General features: G+C 39.5%; 2 protein-coding genes and 1 non-coding gene across 7 annotated transcripts; 1 reads left to right on the top strand and 2 right to left on the bottom strand.

Moving 5' to 3' along the window:
* Window positions 1–661: 661 nt before the first annotated feature.
* LOC119530720 lies at window positions 662–765 on the bottom strand. Its single transcript, XR_005216107.1, has one exon. It is a non-coding gene; the product is annotated as a small nucleolar RNA U13 (small nucleolar RNA).
* Window positions 766–1,125: 360 nt separating this feature from the next.
* TTI2 (TELO2 interacting protein 2) lies at window positions 1,126–15,135 on the top strand. 4 transcript variants are annotated; one of them, XM_037831341.1, is made up of 8 exons: window positions 1,126–2,158; window positions 4,544–4,730; window positions 5,244–5,336; window positions 7,074–7,261; window positions 7,339–7,482; window positions 9,321–9,483; window positions 10,414–10,495; window positions 11,799–15,135. In XM_037831341.1, exons 1-8 carry the CDS (start codon window positions 1,512–1,514, stop codon window positions 11,819–11,821), a joined length of 1,527 nt encoding a protein of 508 aa, XP_037687269.1. In that variant the 5' UTR covers window positions 1,126–1,511; the 3' UTR covers window positions 11,822–15,135. The 4 variants fall into 4 exon arrangements, with proteins under 4 accessions (XP_037687269.1, XP_037687270.1, XP_037687268.1 ...); XM_037831342.1 differs by having other exon boundaries at window positions 10,414–10,519; window positions 12,089–15,135; XM_037831340.1 differs by having other exon boundaries at window positions 10,414–10,519.
* MAK16 (MAK16 homolog) lies at window positions 10,104–20,474 on the bottom strand. Of its 2 annotated transcripts, XM_037831344.1 has the most exons (10): window positions 20,393–20,474; window positions 16,538–16,587; window positions 16,351–16,460; window positions 16,189–16,253; window positions 15,848–15,999; window positions 15,046–15,100; window positions 12,844–12,918; window positions 12,057–12,170; window positions 11,414–11,479; window positions 10,104–11,249 (listed from the first exon to the last, which is right to left on the bottom strand). In XM_037831344.1, exons 1-10 carry the CDS (start codon window positions 20,405–20,407, stop codon window positions 11,055–11,057), a joined length of 897 nt encoding a protein of 298 aa, XP_037687272.1. In that variant the 5' UTR covers window positions 20,408–20,474; the 3' UTR covers window positions 10,104–11,054. The 2 variants fall into 2 exon arrangements, with proteins under 2 accessions (XP_037687272.1, XP_037687271.1); XM_037831343.1 differs by lacking the exon at window positions 20,393–20,474 and having other exon boundaries at window positions 16,538–16,791.
* Between the last annotated feature and the right edge of the window lie 334 nt (window positions 20,475–20,808).

Raw genomic sequence — 20,808 nt, 5'->3', positions numbered from 1 at the left:
TGAATTTCATTCTAGTTCAATGTCTTTTTCTTCAACAATCAACTCATCTTTCTGGGCTTGAGATACCGAACCAGAAATGCCTGTCTTCCTTCGAACTCTACATATATATTTCTTGCTTCGAAATTTCCATTTCAACGAGACCCACTTTCCTGAATGACGAGGTTGATGGGGAACTGAGTTTACACCAACAGCTTGTAAAGGAAACCCAATGTCTCACCCGTGACCGTGTTCTGTTGCATGACTACAAGCCGCGCGAGCTTCATGCAGCCAGCTCTTTACTTCCCCACCGTATGTCACATCGTCAGGGTTGAAACTCCCCTGCAAAGTTCATAAGGCACCGTTCATAGTAACTACGTCCTTTTTCAGCGTGAAAACTTGCTTATGAGATACCGGGTTGTTGATTATGGTCCTCCCCCTAACTGTCTTCACGCAATACACAAAAGCAAGGAGTATTAGACTGGAAGCGTCCACTAAGAAATTTAGAAACGAAAAATAAAAACTCCCACGTTGAAAAACCCACACCCATACGAAAAACGAAAAAAGCGCAGCTGCCGAACACGTTTACACAGCCAACCGGATGTTACCAGCGTAAACCAGACAACAAGAACCTCAAACAAAAATTCCCCTATAAGATTAAGCGAACACGAATCCTGCGAGTTCAGATCAGAAGGGTAACGTGCCCACGTCGTAACAAGGTTCAAGGGAGGCACACATCACACAAACGTGTGAAAACCCATTCATCATGTTCATGAACCACAAAAGGATCGGCGCGCGCGTTTACCTTGAGGAGTCCCGGATACGTGCCACTTACTTTGTAGAAAGGGTGACTAATGTACCAAATACGTTTGGCATTGACACATAAAATTCCGTACATTTTAAAACTTTTATTACTATTCCGTTATTATTCTTTAGTTTCCGCTAATAAATGAAAACAAACAAAATTAGAAAGTGGTTATTATCTATGCAAATATATTCACTATAGCCCCACCTTTCTGCTTTTTTTCTGAACTTGGATCTGTTGCTCTACGACCGTAGGTCGTGAAATGACAACGCATTGCGGCAGTATTGCCGGAAGTCAGCCCTGTGCTTTGCGGCAACCATTTACCTAGTTCGTGTGCCGGATAGACGTCGACGTTATGCGACAAGGGCTGTAGAGGCGGTTGGCTTGGGTTTTGCTGTGTTTCAGGAGTTTGTTCCTTAACCCCTTTAGTTTTTGTGTTTTGTTTTTGTTTTGCCTCTCCAGAAAGGCAAGAGAAGTTTATTCACTGTTGGGAGCCCGAGACTCTTACTTAGAATCTTACCCTTTCCGGCGTCCCTTCCTTTATTCTTATCCCGGTAGGCTCTTGTCTTCTTCTTCTGGTCGTCTCGGAGTTTTATTTTATTTGGATGTAGTTCTGTTCTTTGGGAGAATTCCAGCCTCCGAGTTATTCCATCCTTCTTGAGCAGGTCCCTTCCCGCCTCCATTCTAGTCCTCTGGCGGAGACCCGCCGCTCCCTGCCGCAGTCTGAGGAATGGAGCTTGATGGGGCTCGGAAAACTCCATCGCGGGAAGGTCCTTTCTTGTCTGGAGGGTGGCCTCCCACCGCCCTCGGACAGGCTTTCTCCCAGGTTTTGCATCGTCTTACAGGCCAGGAGGCCCAACGGGGGGACGCCAGAGGTGCAGTGTTGCAGGACGTTAGTGCTATAATAGAAGCTGCAGAATGTGACAAATTATTTGAGGGGAGTGGCGCACCGTTCCGCGAAATGCCGGAGATGCTGGGGGAAGTGGCAAAAGCCTTGGGGATGTACGCGGCCCCACCCAGGGAAAAGGAAGGTAGAAGTGATGGTCATTCTGAGGTGGCTGAGAAAGCGGAACAAGTTGGATTACTGTTTCTTAAGCTACTGGGAAAAGTTGAGGCTGCGAAGAATTCCCTGGTCTGCCCTGCATGGAAAACAGGCCTGCATCACTTGGCAGGACCCATCTATATTTTTGCCATCATGCATAGCTTGAAGCAACCATGGACCAGCCCAAGATCTCAGGATGTTGCTGGGGAAGTGCTTGCCTTATTGCTTCAAGTTACTGACTGTGATTCTGTGGCACGATTTCTCCACGGAGGAAATGAAGATGAGAAGGGGAGATTTACTGTGATAATGGGGCTTCTCAAACCGGAATTGAATAAGTGAGTATTCCTGCCAGAGGGGCTTCAGCTTAATGTTTTGGAATGTTACTGCTCACAGAAACTTCAGGTTCTTCTTCAGTGAAATAAAGGCATTGCAGTATCAGATCTCTTAAGGCTCAGAAAGGTTGTGATTGGCTATAAATAATATAACTAGACAGTGGCAAATTTAAGATTAGAACTCAGGTCGCCAGACTCCATTTTCCAGTGCTTTTTCTAATTTGAATAACAACTGCTCTGGAAAAGACGGAAATTATTTCACTTAAGTTTCTTGAGTTAGGTGGCGGTGGGGATTTGGAGAGGCTTAAAACCGATGGTTTGAATTTTATACTTAGGTATCTTGGAACCCATCACTAGTTATTAGATAATGTATTAGCATCCTAGAGTTGCAGTAACAAATTACCACAAACTAGGTGGTTTAAAACAACAGAAATTTATTCTCACACGTCTGGAGGCCAGAAGTCTGAAATGAATGTGTTGGCAGAGCCTGCTCCCTCTGAAGACTCGAGGGAAGAATCCTTCCTTGCCTCTTCCCAGCTTCCAGCATAACTCCAGTCTCTGCCTCTGTCTTCATATGACCATCTTCTCCGAGTGTCTCTGTGTCCAAATCTCCCTCCTTTAATAGGAATGCTAGTCATAATTGGATTTCAGGCCCACCCTAATCCAGTATGATCTCATTTTAGCTGATTATATCTGCAGAGACCCTATTTCCAATTGAGGCCATTTTCTAAGGTTCTAGGTGGACATGAATTTGGGGGTGGGGGTGGGGGTGGAGCACTATTCAACCCAGTACAGGTGATACTGGACAAAAATGCTTATTTGATGTCCAGTGCACTTGACAACTGATTCTGAGCCACTGGGATTTCAAAGAGAGAACTTTTAATTGTGATGTGCAGTACAGGTTGAACAGGAGATTAAAACAGTTCTGTCCTTGAAATGCAGACACTTGGAGAGTTTGATAGTATTCAGGACAGGTAGGCTTAGGGTAATGAGCAAGGTGGTTAATTCTGGGCTGACTTGTGTTACTTCATTAATAATTATTAAGGGGGCAATGTGCAGGGGCACCAGGCTTCCGGGTTGTAAAATAAGATAAAGGGTTACAAGTGGGGCCAGTCACTAGTTGTCCTGTTACTGTCCAGTTACATAAATTGAGATAGGGGAGTCTTAGCAGAGCTAGTCATGAATTACAATATAAGGTACCATTATCCAAAAATACAGGCATTGAGGTTATAGTTCAGTGCCTTATAACAGTTACAAGTATTTGCTACTTCAAAGGTTGATAGACATTAAGACAAGATAGACAGCTAAGGTTTTTACAGTCACACAATAAAGCATTATTATCAAATTATCCAGGCATCTAGGTTACAGATCAGTGCCTGACAGTAGTTATATCGCTTCTGGCTACTTCAAAAGGTTGCAGACCTAAGACTGTAGTTCAGTGGGGCTTTTTATATTTTAAGGGTTTGCCTTCTGGCTACCTCAGATGTTAGCACACTTCTGAGTTATAGTCAAATTAAGGTTTGACTATTTTAATATATGTATATCAAGAATATAATAGGAATAAAAGTTAGTTTTATAAAGTAATTCAGTTGCTACAAGGTTCATATGCAGTTACGAGTTTCACAGTTAGGAGTGGTTATTAGATAAGAAAGCAGTGTTTGGGATGAAAAAATAAAAACCCTTGAGTTGCTATTAGCTAAAGTGCCTTCTGTGAGTTTTCCATTGGTACTTTGTTAGTATTTGTGGCTCTGAAGTGATGAGAAATGTGTCCATAGTTGTCATTTTACCAGGAACTTGGAGTTAAAACTCTTCATTTTGAGTCCCTTGTTTCTTTTTATTACTTCTGGGTAGGGCCAGGTTAGCTAGCATTTCTTGAATCTGTTTCATTATTTGTAATATAAAGATAATATTACCTATTATGCAGTTATTTTGAGGATTGAGTAATGTGTGTAAAATAAGTTTGAAAGCTGTAAATTGCTGTTCAAATTTGCTTGTTCCCTTATAATAATATAATGATAATAATGCCAGAGACACTTCCTTTACTCCTCTTCCCATCTCCACACGTCTTCGCTATGCTACCACCACTATCACCATAGGTCTCCTTGGTAGCTGTGGTTTTAAGTGGTTACTTCTCATTGATATAGGGTAAGCTTTAGAGCCAGAGGGTGCCTGAGGTGGTGTTAAATATATTTAGTGTGAGATATGTAAGTCATTTTGATCTGAATCTTAAAATGTATACTATAAATCAGAAGGGTTGTATTATGTGGATGTATATTTTCAAGGACATGAAAATACTGTTTAGTTTGAACAGGTTAAGTTCATTAGCTACTAAACACTCTGTCACTTTACTTAACGTAATACTTAATGTGGTTTCACATTTCCATTTAGGGAATCCTGGAAGAATAACCCTGCCACCAAACATGTTTTCTCATGGACTCTGCAGCAAGTCACCCGTCCCTGGCTGAACCAATATCTGGAAAAGATACTGCCCCCATCACTGCTCATCTCAGATGACTATCAAACTGAGAACAAAATCCTGGGTGTACACTGCCTCCATCACATTGTGCTTAATGTGGTGAGAGACTGCTCTTTTCTGTCATCTGTATTGATGGAACACTGACTCATTCATGATATCACTATTTTATTGTTGCCCGTTTACATCTCTCTGACTTTCTATTAAAGCTCTTAAGTAACCAGATACACTTATTTATATTTTCTCTTCTTATACTTTCCCTCTGCCAACCTAATAGAGCTCATGTCTCATAGGTGATATAGTAACTTAAAGGATAATTATAGAAGAAAGGGAAGGCATGGGTCATTATCATATTGAATAACCAGGCCTTGAGTAATTAACAGTTAACTGTTTCAAGGAACAAAAAAAATAGAAACTTGAAAGAGATTATACCCAAATATGCAAGCTATTACTTAAAAAAATTTTTTTTTTTTAAATTTTATATTATGGAACTTTAAAAATATACACAAAAGTAGAGAGTGTGTAATGAATCTCCATGTGCCCAAAATCCAGTTTCAAAAATTACTACCATTCTTGAGAAATTTCTTTTTAATTGGATAATTTATCTGATTGCAGCCAGCTGCTGATTTGCTCCAGTATAACAGGGCCCAGGTCCTGTATCATGCCATTTTCAACCACCTGTACACACTGGAGCACCACCTCATTCAGGTAATTGTGAGATTTGCTCATGACTGTGAGTCTGGGTTCTCTAAATTTGAGTAAAAGGTGGCATTATGTGAGTAAGAATAGTTGGGAGACATTTTCCTCTCTTGGAAAGCAAGGATAGTAATTAAAAATGGTTGCCAAGTTGAAAACATGTAGGTTAGCAAGTGACTCTGGAAAGTTCAACACCAAGCATATCCTGAGTTCACAGAAAAGCCAGTGTCTTGTCTTCATCTGGGACACTGATTAAGGGCAGCTTTATGTCTGAAAGGTTCTGTTTTTATTAAAGTGTTCTTCCATCTGTGTTGCCTTATATCAACACACACACACAGTTGAAACTAATTGTGTGTTGGATATTTTTGTGTGTTATTTATTCATTCATCAGCAGACATTTATTAATATGTACTATGTGCTCAGACCATTATAGGCTTGAAGAGTAAATGAACCAAACAGGGTTTCTGGCTTTCAGAAATCCTTTGGAGAGACATTTATATAAATATTTATACACGCCCACAGTGTGGAGTGATCATATGATAAAAGAGGTTTGTATAAAGTGCTGGCTGTCCAGCAATAGGCAACTAACCAGCTTTGGTGGTGTTGGGGTGGTTTTAGAAAGCTTTGGGAAGGAGGCAGTAATTGCTTATCAAGGGTGAAAAGGAGTTTCTTAGGAGAGGAAAGAGCATGCTAAAGATAGAGGAAACAATTTATATAAAATTAGAGGTATGTGATAGCTTGAATCATGCCCCCCACAAAAACATGTACAAGTGCTTACTCTTGGTACTCTGGGTGTGAACTCATTTGTAAATGGGATCTTTGAAAGATCCTGTTAAGATAAGGCTTAACTGAAGCAGGGTGGGCCTGAATCCTATATGACTGGAGTCTTTATCAGGAGAGGAATTCTAGACAGACACACAGATGACTGAGCAGGAGGGGTTGAAGCCAGAGGAGGAGGCCCAGGGAGACAGATCACCATGAGATGGAGGCAGGGAGAGAGTCACCACCAGAACTCTACAGACTTTGGATCAAGTATGGCTTGCAGATACTTTGATTTAGGACTTCTGGCTTCCAAAACTGGGAGACATTAAATCCCAACCATCTTGTATTTGTCAGAGCAGCTCTGGCAAACTAAGAAAAGATAAAAACCATCTTTTCTTTCTCATTTTATTCCCTCCCCACTCTTCCCTTTCTTTTCTTTTTTAAAATTTTGTTTTTGATATCAAGAATCCAGGTACTAAAGGCCAAAAAGGTTGAGGTTCTTGAGATGGTGGAGAAAAGAGATTTAAAATAAACAGAAAAACTTAGAGAAAAACCAGAGATCCAAGGAACACCTAAGAGGGAATGCCTAGACATTGAAACTTCAAGTAGAATAGTCATCTTAGATTATAGGAGCAGTTTTATTCTAAGTACATATAAATATCACTAGACTTACAACTCCTAAAATCTGGGTTAAAATCCCAGCTTTGCCACATTCCTTATGTCACTTCTTCCCATTTTATAGATTAGCAGAGAACAATCCTGAGGATACAGTATTAACTTATTTGAGACTGTCAGGTGGGGATAAAGAATGTAAAAGAGTTTGCAAATGTAAAGTGGTACATTTAATTTGTTATTACTTGTATCTTTTAGAATTGTAAGATATGGACCCCAAGGACAGTAAATTATTGAGGCTCCTAGAAAAATCACTGAGTGTTATGAATGTAGAGTGGATGAACTATATGGTTTCCTTTCATTCCGTCTTCCTAGGCGGTGCTCCTGTGTCTCCTGGATTTATTCCCCATCTTGGAGAAGGCCGTGCAGTGGAAGGGAGGTGCAGCTCGACCCACCACACACTGTGATGAGGTACTACAACTGGTCCTGACCTACATGGAGCCAGAGCACCGCCTTCTCTTACGCAGAACCTATGCAAGAAACCTACCAGCTTTCGTGAGGAGGTAAGGTCTGGGCTGTGGAGCTGGCCATCCTACCCTACTTCAACTCTTGGCCTTTACGTTCTCACTTTCATTTTTAGGCTGGGGATTCTAACTGTCCGGCATTTGAAGAGGCTGGAGCGAGTCATCATTGGTTATCTAGAGGTTTATGATGGACCAGAAGAGGAGGCTAGATTGAAGATACTGGAAACCCTAAAACTTCTTATCCAGCATACGTGGCCCAGGTATGGCAGCCAAGCAAAGAGGTGTGCCAAAAAGGGTAAATTCTGCTGATTTTCATGTCAGAACTTTCCCAGATTTACACGCAGCACAAAATATTAAAGGCATGCCATGTATTTGAAAATCTACCATTTCATATCCCTGTGGGATTTTGAACTGAGACAATGGCATTGGAAAGATAAAATATACCTACAGTTACCTCAGGCTCATATTTGGACCTTTTTTTTTCATGAGGCATCAGTTGTAAATTCCAACAACGGTAAAGTTGTTTCCTTTTTAAACTCAAACATATCTTAAAAATGGCTTAGACTGGTGTTTTGGAGGTTACCCATCCAGGTACTATTTGATGTTTCACAGAAAACAATATTTTATGATCAAACAAGTTGGGAGACCCAATTGGTTGTATTATCTCTCTAGACCTATAATACATATTAGGATATTAAAGTCCATTTAGAAGTGCTGCAATGACACTTGCTTAACTTTGTTCATCCTTATGGTCCTTAAAACTAACTTGAGAATGGAACACTTCATAGCACATCATTTAACATCTGCCGAGTAGTGATCAGGAGAGACCTAATTGAAGATATGGTTCCTGAGGAAGCATTCCAACTCTGGGCTGAAGTAGGTGTCAGGAACTATAAACTTAAACCCAAACCACTAGTCAGCAGTGAAAAAAACTGAAAGTTCAACTCAGCTAGAGGCAAGTGTCCCAGCAACATATGTATGCATTCTGGACTGTGTTCCCTCACTTCCTTATGATGTAAAAGAAATCCAAGGTGACTTTTCTCTATGACAGTCTTTTCCTTAGTCACTTAATGTTCCATAGAATTCTCCTATTTAGCACTTGTAACTAGATTGCATTTGTTTACTTATCCTTCTCCACTACTGAACTATTAAGCTCCAGGAGTAGACCCGCATCTATTACATTTTCCTAAAGTATACTCAGTACCTGGTAGTAGGTACCTAAATATTTGATGAGTGGACTAGAATAGAATGACTAGATAGATGAATGAAATAGAATCAGATTGACTCTGCCAAGCCTTAAAAGAGCAGACATCAAGATTTTAAGTAGAAAGCATAGGTGATCAAACATAGGGAGCTTAGAAAATGATTGTTATGTGTATTTAAGGAGGGGGTGGAGTGTGGAGAATTGAGCAGAACAAGTTTATCTAGAGCAAACTATATTGAGTAAGAGATGGAGGGCTGAGTGGTCCACAAACCATAGAAACTTAAATGTTTTTTAGATGAAGGTAAGGGATGAAAATTTTTAGAACAATTAATAAATAGAAGTAAATGGAATGGGCATAATTCATGGGTAAGCTAAGATCTGAAATTAAATGACAGAAAATTCAGATTGATACTTATAAGTCCTATAAGCTCGGAAGTCCCAGAAGCTAAGCTGCTTTCCCTCATTGTGTTTAACTTCCAGGCATAAAATAGCATAAAAAGTTAAAGGACTGTGGCCTACCTCCTATTCTCTGCCCAAAAGTACACACTCTAGGGAAGGAGAGACACGTTTTTTCTTTCCAGTCCTTAAATAGGAGACTTTCCTTACAGTAGGTACAACCAAGCTTCCAGGGAAAAGCAAAGTATTTTTGGACAGGCCAGAGCAGATGTATGAATATAGAAGGTATGCTGTAGAAAGAGCAGGGTACTTGAGGTTAAGAAATCTGTAATCTGGTTCCTGGTTCTGCTTCCTCCTCTGTGGTTTTTAAATCATTTAACTTTGACTTCAGTTCCTTCATTTGTGAAAAGAGGGATTTGCACTGGATGGCCTTTCAAGTCCCTTCTAGTTTTTATATACCATGATTTAGGGTATGATCATAGTTTTTCTTGATTCCAGAGTGTCATGCAGACTTGTGGTCCTGTTGAAGGCTCTCCTGAAATTGATATGTGATGTGGCCAGGGACCAAAGCCTCACACCTGAACCGGTTAAGACTGCCTTGTTGCAGGAAGCCACAGATTGCCTGATTCTCTTGGACCACTGCTCTCAAGGGCGGGTGAAGGTAAGGAAGAAAAAGTCCCCAATTCTGCTTTAGTTGGGCATTATTATCCATTAGGTAATTCCTATTTAAGTTACTGTGTACTTGCCGGCCCAGTCTGGAAATGAACATGGAGGGTTTCGAGTCTTCACTTTTGAGCCCTTTAGTGTTTAACAGAATTTGAGGAAACCTTCTTCCTTTAAAGCTATTCAGAACAGTTTAAAGGCAGGGTGATCATGTCTTTGGGGCTCAGACAAAAGAGAAGAGGCAGGAAGCAACATGAGCAAGCTTATAAAATTTAATTTCTATTGTATGCTAATGAATTTAATTAAAAAAAAAAAAGATATACTGGGCTAAAAACCACCAAGGACTTATAGGTAGAGTAATTCAACAGGATGGGACTTTTCAGACAGTTTTTTGGGAGCAGCAATCTCATATGTAGATATATTTTCATACTCTTATTTATCCACGTGGAATTCTTCCTTTGGTCCAATATTCAACAAAAGTTAATTTCTCAAAGCCCACAGTATATACTAGCAGGTATTTAAACTGTTGCTTTACATCTTACCCCATTTAGAAATCTCCCACTGAAAGTTATAAAGGCAGCATGAAAAAAAATCGTATCTTAATATTTAGAGACAGTATGGTTTTTGTTGTCTTACCAGTTTATTCAAATTATTTCAAATCAACTTTTTAATCTGAGACATTTTTCAAGCCCTAGATCCAGCCTAATTTGCCTTGACTGTTACGAAGTGGCTGCTGTTTGAGCCAGCCGACATTTCCAAGCATGTCAACACAGATTTTAAACAATACTTTCTGTTCTTACTAGTCTGTGAACTGTCCCCTAGTGTCATCTACTCTTTCCTTGAATATGGTACCAAGAAGGAAGAATCAAGGTAGAGGAGAAGAAACATAACAACAAAAAATCAAAGCCTATTTCGTTTTATGTTTCAGGGGCTTCTGGCGAAAAGTCTCCAAAGCTGCAAAGACAGCAAGGTGGTGAACTGTATCAGAAAAGTGCAGCAGGTTTCCGAAGGTGCTCCCTACGATGGAACTTAATGTCTGTATTACTTTCCCAAAGAGATTTTCTTTCTATCCCAGATTATATTAATGGAGTTATTTAAGGAAAAAGGTATTTTTATGCTAAACATTATGTTAGATCATCTTTTTCCTTCCCTCTTTCTACTCCTATAAGGGTAGGGAAAGGAGGATGAGAACAATTTTAAGCCCTGCCATTTCTAAATAAAAATTTAGGGGAAAAAACAAAAGACACCAAGGAAACAGGCACATAGCATTTAAGACTTAGAAATATTTACAGTCACAATCTCATTCCAGCATCAAGAACTTGTCTGTTAAGCTTCTTGGGCTCATGCTGCTACTTTAATATATATGCTATAAAAATACTTTATTCACAATTTAAGAATTTCTTCCACACTCTCCTAGATATCTTGCTCACAGAAGTGGCATAAATATTGAAAACACAAATATTGTGTTAAATACAACATGAAAGAGCAAAAATTGGAAGGGTGTATGTGTTTAAAAAAAGAAAGGGAGTTCAAAATGTTCAGGCCTATCTATAAATGTTTGAGGAGAAATCACGTGGTTTTGGCCTTAGCCATGGGCTCTGTCTCCTGCTCATACTCTATCTCTACGTAGGCTCGTTTTCTCCGCAAAGGTCCTTTCAAAGGTGTTTTGCCTTTGTGTCTGGCATCCAGGGCCTTTTCTTCGTCCTCACTGGATGATCTCTGATCCTGATCTTCACTACCGCTGATGTCCAGTTTATCCATGTCCTAACACAGGGAGGGGAAAGAAGACTAAATCAGTTCCCCAAATTCCCTTCATCGGCTTCAGTTTAGAACTGGAGAATGTATTTGCTTCTATGCATGTTCAGAAACCCTCCCTGTTTTTTTCCCTGAAAGCTAAAGGATGTTTTTTTTTTACCCATATAGCTCACCTCAAAGTCACTTATGTCACTCTCATCCACCTCATCATCTTCCACAAATTCTCTTGTTCCCAAATCCTAAAATAAAACATAGCTGTTAGGTTCAAAATATATAATAAAAATTCAGTTTAGACACCTAGTTTTACTCAGTAATACATAAATGCATCAATAACATAAACAGTCAGAATCAGTCCATTTACTAAGCAGCCAAAATCGAGTTATTCCCAAATGTAATACTTCTGAATTAACAGCAACTTGCTAAAACAGCCCTTTTCCTAAAAATCTCATCAAACACCTCTCCTACTTCCAAAGTAAGAGTAACCCTGCAAATTTCAATAGGTTTCTTAATAGTATATTACATCAGTTGATAAGGATTTTTTATTTGTTGCCTTTGCAGAAAAAATGTTAGGATGCCGATGAATAAGATTAAAAGTATCAATGCACAGACAGTTGGCTGGCTGAACCTGAAGAACAGAACAGCCACTGCTGAACCCAAGCTGATCTCACGACCAAAAAAATGACCAAATAATTACTTTCGAGATTGAAGATGATATTCTGTAGCTGCTCGATTATGTAAAAATAGATCTAGTCCTCTTGGTTATTGCTTGACAAAGCAAAAAAACAACAACAACAAAAAAAACAAAGGGAGGCTTACTACTTCTTCTTCTTCATCATCTTTTTCCTCAGCATCTGAAGAGTCACTCTCTGCCTCCTGCTGTTCCAGGGCCTTGTCGAAGGCATGAATGGGGAAGTTGTAGATGTCGCTATACTGAAGAGCATAAACAGAGACTGGATATTACACTTGAAAGTCCATTGTCTGACAAGCATGTTATTTTTTCCTAAATGATCCAATGAGAATACTTAATTTGGTGAATACTATTTCTATACGATTTCTTGCCTAGACTTGACAGTGTCTTAACATTTGTGTAATCAGTGATTAAGATCAAATAGATAACTTCCATGGAGGATGGAACCAGATCATAAAACCCAAGAACTGGTACAACTGTAATTTTGCTGACAAAGAATAATAAGAAAAAAGTAAATTCTATTCATTCGTCTCTGTTAAGGTATTATAAATGACACTAATTTTTAAAAAAAATAAAAATTCATTTCTCACTTTTTAAAGAAGCTTAAGAGTAGCGTAATATAAAACTGTATGGCTTTTATCCAGATCTGGACTTGCTGCATTTGGGAATGGGAATCAGGAAGAATGGCAGTCTCTTACACTGAATGGAATATAAAAGGTAACCAAAGCATTTGATATGTTTGCATCAACTAAAATGAGGAAGCCAGGACCTCTATTCTAATTTATTTTATTCCAGGGATAAAGGCAGAGTGGAGATCTTCCTAGCACCTTCACAAATAAAATACATTCCACAATATTTCCTAGCGTGAAACCACCACCTTAAAAAATATTTGTACCCCAAAGCTCCTAGCCTCACCGTATCTTGTTTCAGTCTTTCCAGTAATTCCTTTTCAATGGCGTTATCCAGCTGAGCAGCTATCAATGCCTTTTCCTAGAAGAAAAAAAGAACAAACCCAGTTATTTCTTTAGTATTAATTTTCAGCCTGTAGAACTGGAAAGAAACAACCAAGTTTGAATAGGAAGATGTAATTATCCCCCTCCTGCCACCCCCCACTTGCTATTGCTAGGGCTTTTGCCTCTCCAACCAGGTAAGAGTTCTTTCTCTCTGGAACCTTTCTAATTTAAAAATTCCTGTGGTTTTGTAAATGACGATTCTAAATTAAATTCTAACAATTCTAACAAAGCCTTTGATATATATATAAAGCACATAAGATCTATATACCTTTAAGAATCTCAAAAAACTTAATCATGAACCCAGATTTCATGGAAATTGAGACAACAGAACAGTCACTTTCAACAATTTATGTTTTCTAAAACCATGTTAGAGTCTATTGATAAAGAGAGAAAAAAGATCTTGGTTTCTTTGGTTAAGTGGATTTACAGATGACACTGAATAGTCTGCAATAAGATAGACAGTAGCCATGAAGGTATACTGGTTATATAATGGCATAATATTTACATAGGATTGTAGAACTTAAGAAAAATGTTTCAAATTTGCCAGCCTCTCCTGAGATAACAAAGAGCTGTCAGTAGTATGTAACCTAGCAGATGTTTTAAAAAATACACTTAATCTGTTCCTCTAGAGAAAGGAAACATTTTAACAGTAAGTTTGAAGAAATTTTTTTTTTTTTGAAAAATCTTGTTTTGTGGTTAGAACATTTGAAAAGAAGTTTGGATGTGATTACATCTGCATGTGATGCTGCTGCTGAAAACGTGTCTCCAAAAGAAATAATTTTCAATCCATCTAAAAATCTCTCAAATCTATACTTTTTCAGAGAGCTACAAATTCATGCACTAAAACTAGAACAACTTAATTTCTTCTGAATGCTTTGCAAGAGCACCTGTTTGACAACCCAGAGAAGATGAAAATTCACTAGGCTGGATATGAAAGAAAATCTCTGCGTTATTGGTGGAGGAAACATGAAAACTGAAGAGCAAGTACTTAATACAAACAACCAATAATGCACTTCCCTATGTATCTTTGAGATATCTAAAAGTTATGATAGCCTTTAAAGATAAATTTATCTTTAACAAAGAACCAGACCTTTGTGTTGCTACCTCACAAATTATAATTTATAGTATACATATTAGTGCAAGTATACATGTATCACAACAATTAATAGTGTCCTTGTTGGAGAGTACATGTTTAAAAATTCTGTTGATGGAGTAAGTGATCAACAAAGTTTGGAGACCAATGACATAATAGACTTGAAATACAGAACTACAAGTGATTAATGGGAAAAAAAAGCATCAGAAGATTATTAAAGCTATTTCTTGATAGGATTTAACTAACGACCAAAACGCCTGCTGGTAGAAACGTAGAAGCCAACAAATAGCAAGAATGACTGCAAATTTGAACTTGTCAGGAAAAGCTGTTTCCTGGGTCTTGAAGCATAAGAAAATTAATTCAGCCTGAGTGAGGTGTCCAGGTGAAACTGTCCAACAGGCAGACTGTTCTCTCTGGGACAATGGTTAGAGAGTCCTGACTACAGCAAATTTTCCATGGACAGCACAATGACTACTATTCATTACTAGTAACAAAACTGCCCAATTTACTTAAAAGAAACAGATAATCCCAGATCAAAGTAGAGCCCACAATTCCTTACCAGCAATTTCAAAATCCAAAAAAAAACTCAATTTAGTGGCAAATCATAACCTGAATGGATATGTGCCTATATGAAGACTTAAAAAAATTCCACCTAGCATGAACATTCTTCTATTTCACTGTAGAAATAGTAGTGTGAGTAGTTCTCAGACCCCGCTGAGGGTAACATGTAACATACAGGATAGACAGCGTCAAAATTCAGAATTCTGAAACATCTGACTTCAGGAATTTCAGATAAGGTGTCAATTCTTGAGGTTTTCTTCCTGTTCTCCCATTGCCTATATTCCCAAGGCACCCACATTTTAACCTGGAAACCCATCAGTGAACCATCATCTAGGGCTTAAACAGTTCATACACAGGGTAACTGAATCTTTCTCATGAACCCTGCCTGCTTAGCCTACCCCTGCCCCCGATGAAAATATGGAAGCTATGACTGTCAAAAGAGTAAGTTACCTCTCTCCTTTTTTCCCTCCGTTCTACCTTCTTACTCAAAGGAACAATTTTCCTCCTAGGGGAAATAAAATACATTGTCAGAAAATCCAAGTACATGTGCTATGTGTTCCTTTAAAGAGATGAGAAGCAAAAAAGGATTGGAACTGGTTTTGTAGGACCTAGCTCAATACAAGATTACACTACTTAAAATTTTCTAGAAGTTAACTCTATAGAAAGTCAGGCATACATGTATTTTAAGTTGCTGTGCTTGTTTTAAGGATTTTGAGACTTCTGAAGTCATTCATGGTGTGAAGATTAATCGTTCAGTGAATTAGAAAAAGCAATTTTATGTAGAAGACTGACTACTTTAGCATTCCTGTAGTCACAATGAAAGTGTTAGTACCTAACCCTCATTAAGAAGGTATTCAATTGATTCTGTGGATTTTATATCACTTCTTAAAATTTGTTTTCAGTGAACCCAGAATGAAGTTATATTCCTGTTTATTCACTTTTTATAGTCATTTTTACATCCTTAATTTTAAGACTCCCTCAGGAGATTACAAAGAATTTTCTGAAGCTGATTTTCAGGCAAGGAATGGATAATCGAGGTGTACTATACTGTTTTTTAAAATCCTGCAAAACCAAAGGGTAAATTTTAGTGTGAGGAAGTTTCTTCTTAGAATATCCTGAAAGACTGCACAAAGTTTAATTAAACAGAAAGCATTATTAGATGCTTCACAAATAATCTGTCAGCTTCATAACATGCTCTGTTGGAAAAACAGACATAAAAGTCAAGAAATAAATGAAAGGTCCAAATACTTACTGTCTCTTTAGTGTAAGTTTTCGAATTCGAATTAGGTATTGGGTAATCTTGGTGAATCTCTGTTTACATTTATGTCGAATAAAACGGGGCCAGTAAATTAGATTTTCATCTATTTGCTCCAGTGCCTTCTCATAGTTTTTACTGAGCAGGACCTACCAAATAGAAACATGAAGCTTGAAGGGCAAGGGTAAGTGACTTGTCAGGTCTTCACTGTAGGCAACACTTCATCAGAGGCCTAATGCAGATGGTTTCAAAAATTTAATCTAGATATGGTCAAGGAAGAGAGAAAAGCATGTGGCATTTTGCTCTTGATCCATGGTCATGATAGTTTTATGTCTTACCCGTTCCCAGAGACGCCTAGGAAAAGCTGCTCGTTCTATAACCTTCATATACAAGTAGCACTGTCCTGAAGGAGAAAGTGAATAGTGTTAATGCTATTTACAGAGACTAAAGCATTCTAAAAGCTTCTGGGTAGTTCTCATGGAAGCAGTAACGGGAGTTACCTTTTTCTTCTTTGATGGTGGCATACTGACTGTTTGCTAGGGGACAGGATGATCGATTGCATAATCCGGTTAGGCTGTATTCATTTCTGCAAAAGCTCTGAGTCTTGGTTCTAGAGTACGAGGAAAGAAGCAAAGATTATAAAATGGGTTACCAAGAGGAAAACTAAAGTCGCAAATCCAGACTCACCTTATTTTGAAGGAACAAAATTGTTTGTTTCCTAGTGTATCCCAGATAACCTGCAAAGACAAAGAAAATTCCATTTCAATTGCTCTGACTCAAGAGATGGTATATTAATCCAAGAAGACAATGCCTTAGGGCAGGGCCCTACTTTACTGAAGGAGTCTTTGAGGAGAAAGAAACACTTTGTAAACAGCCTGATTGTTTTCTTTCCATTATAGAAGTAACAGATTCATATAGAAAAATTTAAAAATACAAATTAACAATAATCATAACCCAATTATCCAAAGTTAAAATTTCGTTAGTATTCTATAAATATTTTCCAGAGTTTTTTCTTTATATGTGTATATTCCACCAGCAGTAGTATGCCTATATATGCATATTTTTAACAAAAATGAATTACCATATATATTTTATATATATTTATATTAATGGCATATTATATATGGAGGTATCATATATTTTTTAACTTTTTGTTTACTATGTTCATTATTAAGACTGTACAGTACTTACTAGATTTTTGCATATATGTATCATTTGGTTTCACTGAGGGCAAGGAGTACCATCTAGTGCTACCCTCCACTGACTAATGGGCTCTATTCATTCAGCATTTATTATATACTTAATGTATGTAAGGCATTGACATCCCCAAATCCTGACACAACAGGCACTCAAGTATTTGGTGAATGAAGGAAAGTATAATTCTTAAGGAGTTTTATCTTTCTAGTTAGGGAAACAGATATAAGCAGAGAGTCATAAAGTAACTGTTTTCATGCTGCAACAGAGGTGTTACAAGAGTAGGAGAGCCTTTGAGTGAGCTGCTTTGAGGATCTGGGAAAGGATTTGAAGAAAGTAAAGGGAAAAACATGAAGTAAACAAAGTAAAAGAAAACACATTTGGGGAATTTTATAAGATGACTGTTTGACAAGGGATGCTAGGAAACATGTAAGAGGAAATGAAACTGAAAAGGAGGAACCAGATAATTGGGTCCTAAGAAGTTAGAATTTTATCTTTCAGGGATGGGGGAACTCAATATCCATCTTTCCTGTTACGTTGAAAGAAAGTTCATGCTCCTATGACAGGCAAATCCCACTACTTATGCTCTGCATCCCACTCCTCTAAATTTCTAAAGGACTACACCACGTGCTATTTTCCCTTGTTTCTGCAACATCATAAGTTGGCAGATGACAGCCAGTGGATGAAATCTAGCCCGAGAGCTAACAATTTAGCATGGATGCTTTTGAGCTACAGTGGTAGAGTTAAGTGATTGCAGCAGAGACCACCTGGCTTGCAAAGCCCAAAATATTGACATTTACAGAAGTCTGTTGACTTCTGCTCTAAGGTCTCTAGAGCATGATGAAAGAGAGGAAAAAACCTCCCTTTATTCCAAATTCCCTTTAGCTACTGCCCCACCTTTTTTTTTTTTTTTAGGTTTTTTTTTATCTTCATTTTATTGAGATATATTCACATACCACGCAGTCATACAAAACAAATCGTACTTTCGATTGTTTACAGTACCATTACATAGTTGTACATTCATCACCTAAATCAATCCCTGACACCTTCATTAGCACACACACAAAAATAACAAGAATAATAATTAGAGTGAAAAAGAGCAATTGAAGTAAAAAAGAACACTGGGTACCTTTGTCTGTTTGTTTCCTTCCCCTATTTTTCTACTCATCCATCCCTAAACTAGACAAAGTGGAGTGTGGTCCTTATGGCTTTCCCAATCCCATTGTCACCCCTCATAAGCTACATTTTTATACAACTGTCTTCGAGATTCATGGGTTCTGGGTTGTAGTTTGATAGTTTCAGGTATCCACCACCAGCTACCCCAATTCTTTAGAACCTAAAAAGGGTTGTCTAAAGTGTGCATAAGAGTGCCCACCAGAGTGACCTCTCGGCTCCTTTTGGAATCTCTCTGCCACTGAAGCTTATTTCATTTCCTTTCACATCCCCCTTTTGGTCAAGAAGATGTTCTCTGTCCCACGATGCCAGGTCTACATTCCTCCCCGGGAGTCGTATTCCACGTTGCCAGGGAGATTCACTCCCCTGGGTGTCTGATCCCACGTAGGGGGGAGGACTGCCCCACCTTTGATGTTCTGTTCACAGCAAAACTTGAAACAAGTTGTCTCTACTTTCTCACCCACAATAGTCAACCCTCTCTAACCTGGCTTTTGTCACCTTCACTGCACAAGCTGAAACTGCTTGTTACAGTCATTTGTGTCCTCCATATTGCCAAATCCAGTGGATAATTATCAGAACTCATTTTATTCAAAATCTTCAGAGGATTTGAGAGAGTTGACCACGCTTGTTTTCTGAGTTTTTGTAAGCTCCTGTTTTTTTTGTTTTGTTTTGTCCTGCTCACTGGCTGCTCATTCCCATTCTCTTTTGCTGGCTCCACTTCCTGCCTGGATTCTAAATGTTGGACTGTCTCAGGGCTTGATTGTGGGATCTTCTCTCTATACACTGTTGCTCGGGAGGCTCATTTAGGCCTGTGGATTTAAATATCTCTAAGCTGATAACTCCAAAATGTCATCTCCTGGTCAGAATTCTCTCCTGAGCACCAGACTTGTATATGCATCTAGCTGTCTATGTGACATCTCTAATCTCTACTTGGATGTCTAAAAGGTATTATAAACATTAACATGTCCAAATAGAGCTCTCAATACCACACTTCTCAGAAAGAATACCTGTTCCTTCTCCACTTTTCTCCATCTCAATAAATAAAACCATCATTTAACTAGTTGTTCAAAACCAAACTCCCTTGATTTCTTTTTCCTTTTCATTTACTCTATCACTCACCTATCAGTTACACTGACAAAACATCTTAAATTAACCCACTCCTCTTCATCTCTGCCATAAGCCCCACTAGTTTTACCTTCACACAACTAGAGACGTTTTCACAAACGTAAATCTGATGCATTCCCCTTTAAAAACCCTAAAAACAATTCTTATAAGACTCTACATGATCATATTCTGGTAAACTCATTCAACCCCTAATCTCCCCTTCTTCCCCTTGAATCCTACAACCCACCTCATCAGGGTCCTTTTTAGTTCTTTACCTGTACCTCCAGTTCTTTGTTCCTTACTGTTCTACTGCCCAGATTCACTGCTCTCCCATTTCAGCTAGGATGTCCCTATTCAGAGATAACTTCCCTGATCAGTCCTATCGGAAGTGGTTTCTCCCGATCAGTCTCTACCTCATCACCCCTGGTCTTTCATAGTACTTATCATAGAGTACAATCATTTTATTTATTTGTTCATTTGGTTATTATCTGTCTCCCCCACCAGGGTACCACGAAAGGAGGGGCCTTCTGTCTGGCTTAATCAAATCTCCGGTGATGACGACAATGCCTGCCCCACTATAAGCACTTACGTATTTCTTCGGTAAATAAAGAAGAAATCTAGGACGCTTCTGCAATTATGACTTGGGCAGGCAATAGAGCAAATGTAAAGAGAAACCCAACATTAAAAAAAAAAAAAACATTCAAAAGTAGCGTGTGCATGGGACGATGAGATCTTTAAACTCTGATGTCTACACTTCGCGGCACGCCCCCCAACCACCCTCATCCCCAACCTCAAGTCCGGAAGGACCACACAGCTGACTGCATGGCACCAAGCCCTTCTCTGCGGGCACCAAGACCTCGGTACGTCGACCCGTGGGCTGAGGTGGCGGCGACCTGGCCGCTAAGCCAGACCGAGCACGGAGACACGTGAGAGCCCAGCTCTCCACAACCCGGGTTCTGGAAAACTCGCGTCCGGGGCGACACGAGGCGCAAGAGACCAGCCGAGTCTCCTAAAACGGAAGAGGTATCCCGCGTCAACCCCGGGATGGCAGACTAACAGGGTGAGACTCACATCATCTGACTGCATGCTGCCGGCGGCTCAGCTTGCGGCTCCAGGCCAGATTCGGGGGCGCCTGCGCTTCCTCCGAGACGTCACTTCCGGAAAGCCCGGCCTCTCGCGAGAAACCCGGAGACCGCGAGGCTGCGCAGCGCCCCCTGGTGGCCCAGGGTGCGCGCGTTTGTGCCGCGCTCCTCCGTGTCCTTCGTGTGCTTGTTGCCGCCTCGGCGTTGTCCGCGCTGTCGCTGTGGTGCTGTAAACCCTTCCGAAGACTCCGTGGCGACCCCGCACTGGGGCCGAGGCGATGCTTGGGGCGCCAGGACTTGGGGAGTTGGGCGCGCCCTTGGACGCGTGACCTGAGATAATCCCTGAGCACCGGCTCCCTAACCCTGACTCTACCGGCTAGTGAACTGGGAAAGGGGGGGCCCAGC

This window comes from Choloepus didactylus, chromosome 3 (assembly GCF_015220235.1).
Source record: "Choloepus didactylus isolate mChoDid1 chromosome 3, mChoDid1.pri, whole genome shotgun sequence".
Lineage (NCBI taxonomy): Eukaryota > Metazoa > Chordata > Mammalia > Pilosa > Megalonychidae > Choloepus > Choloepus didactylus.
This window is presented reverse-complemented; position numbering and strand designations above follow the sequence as displayed.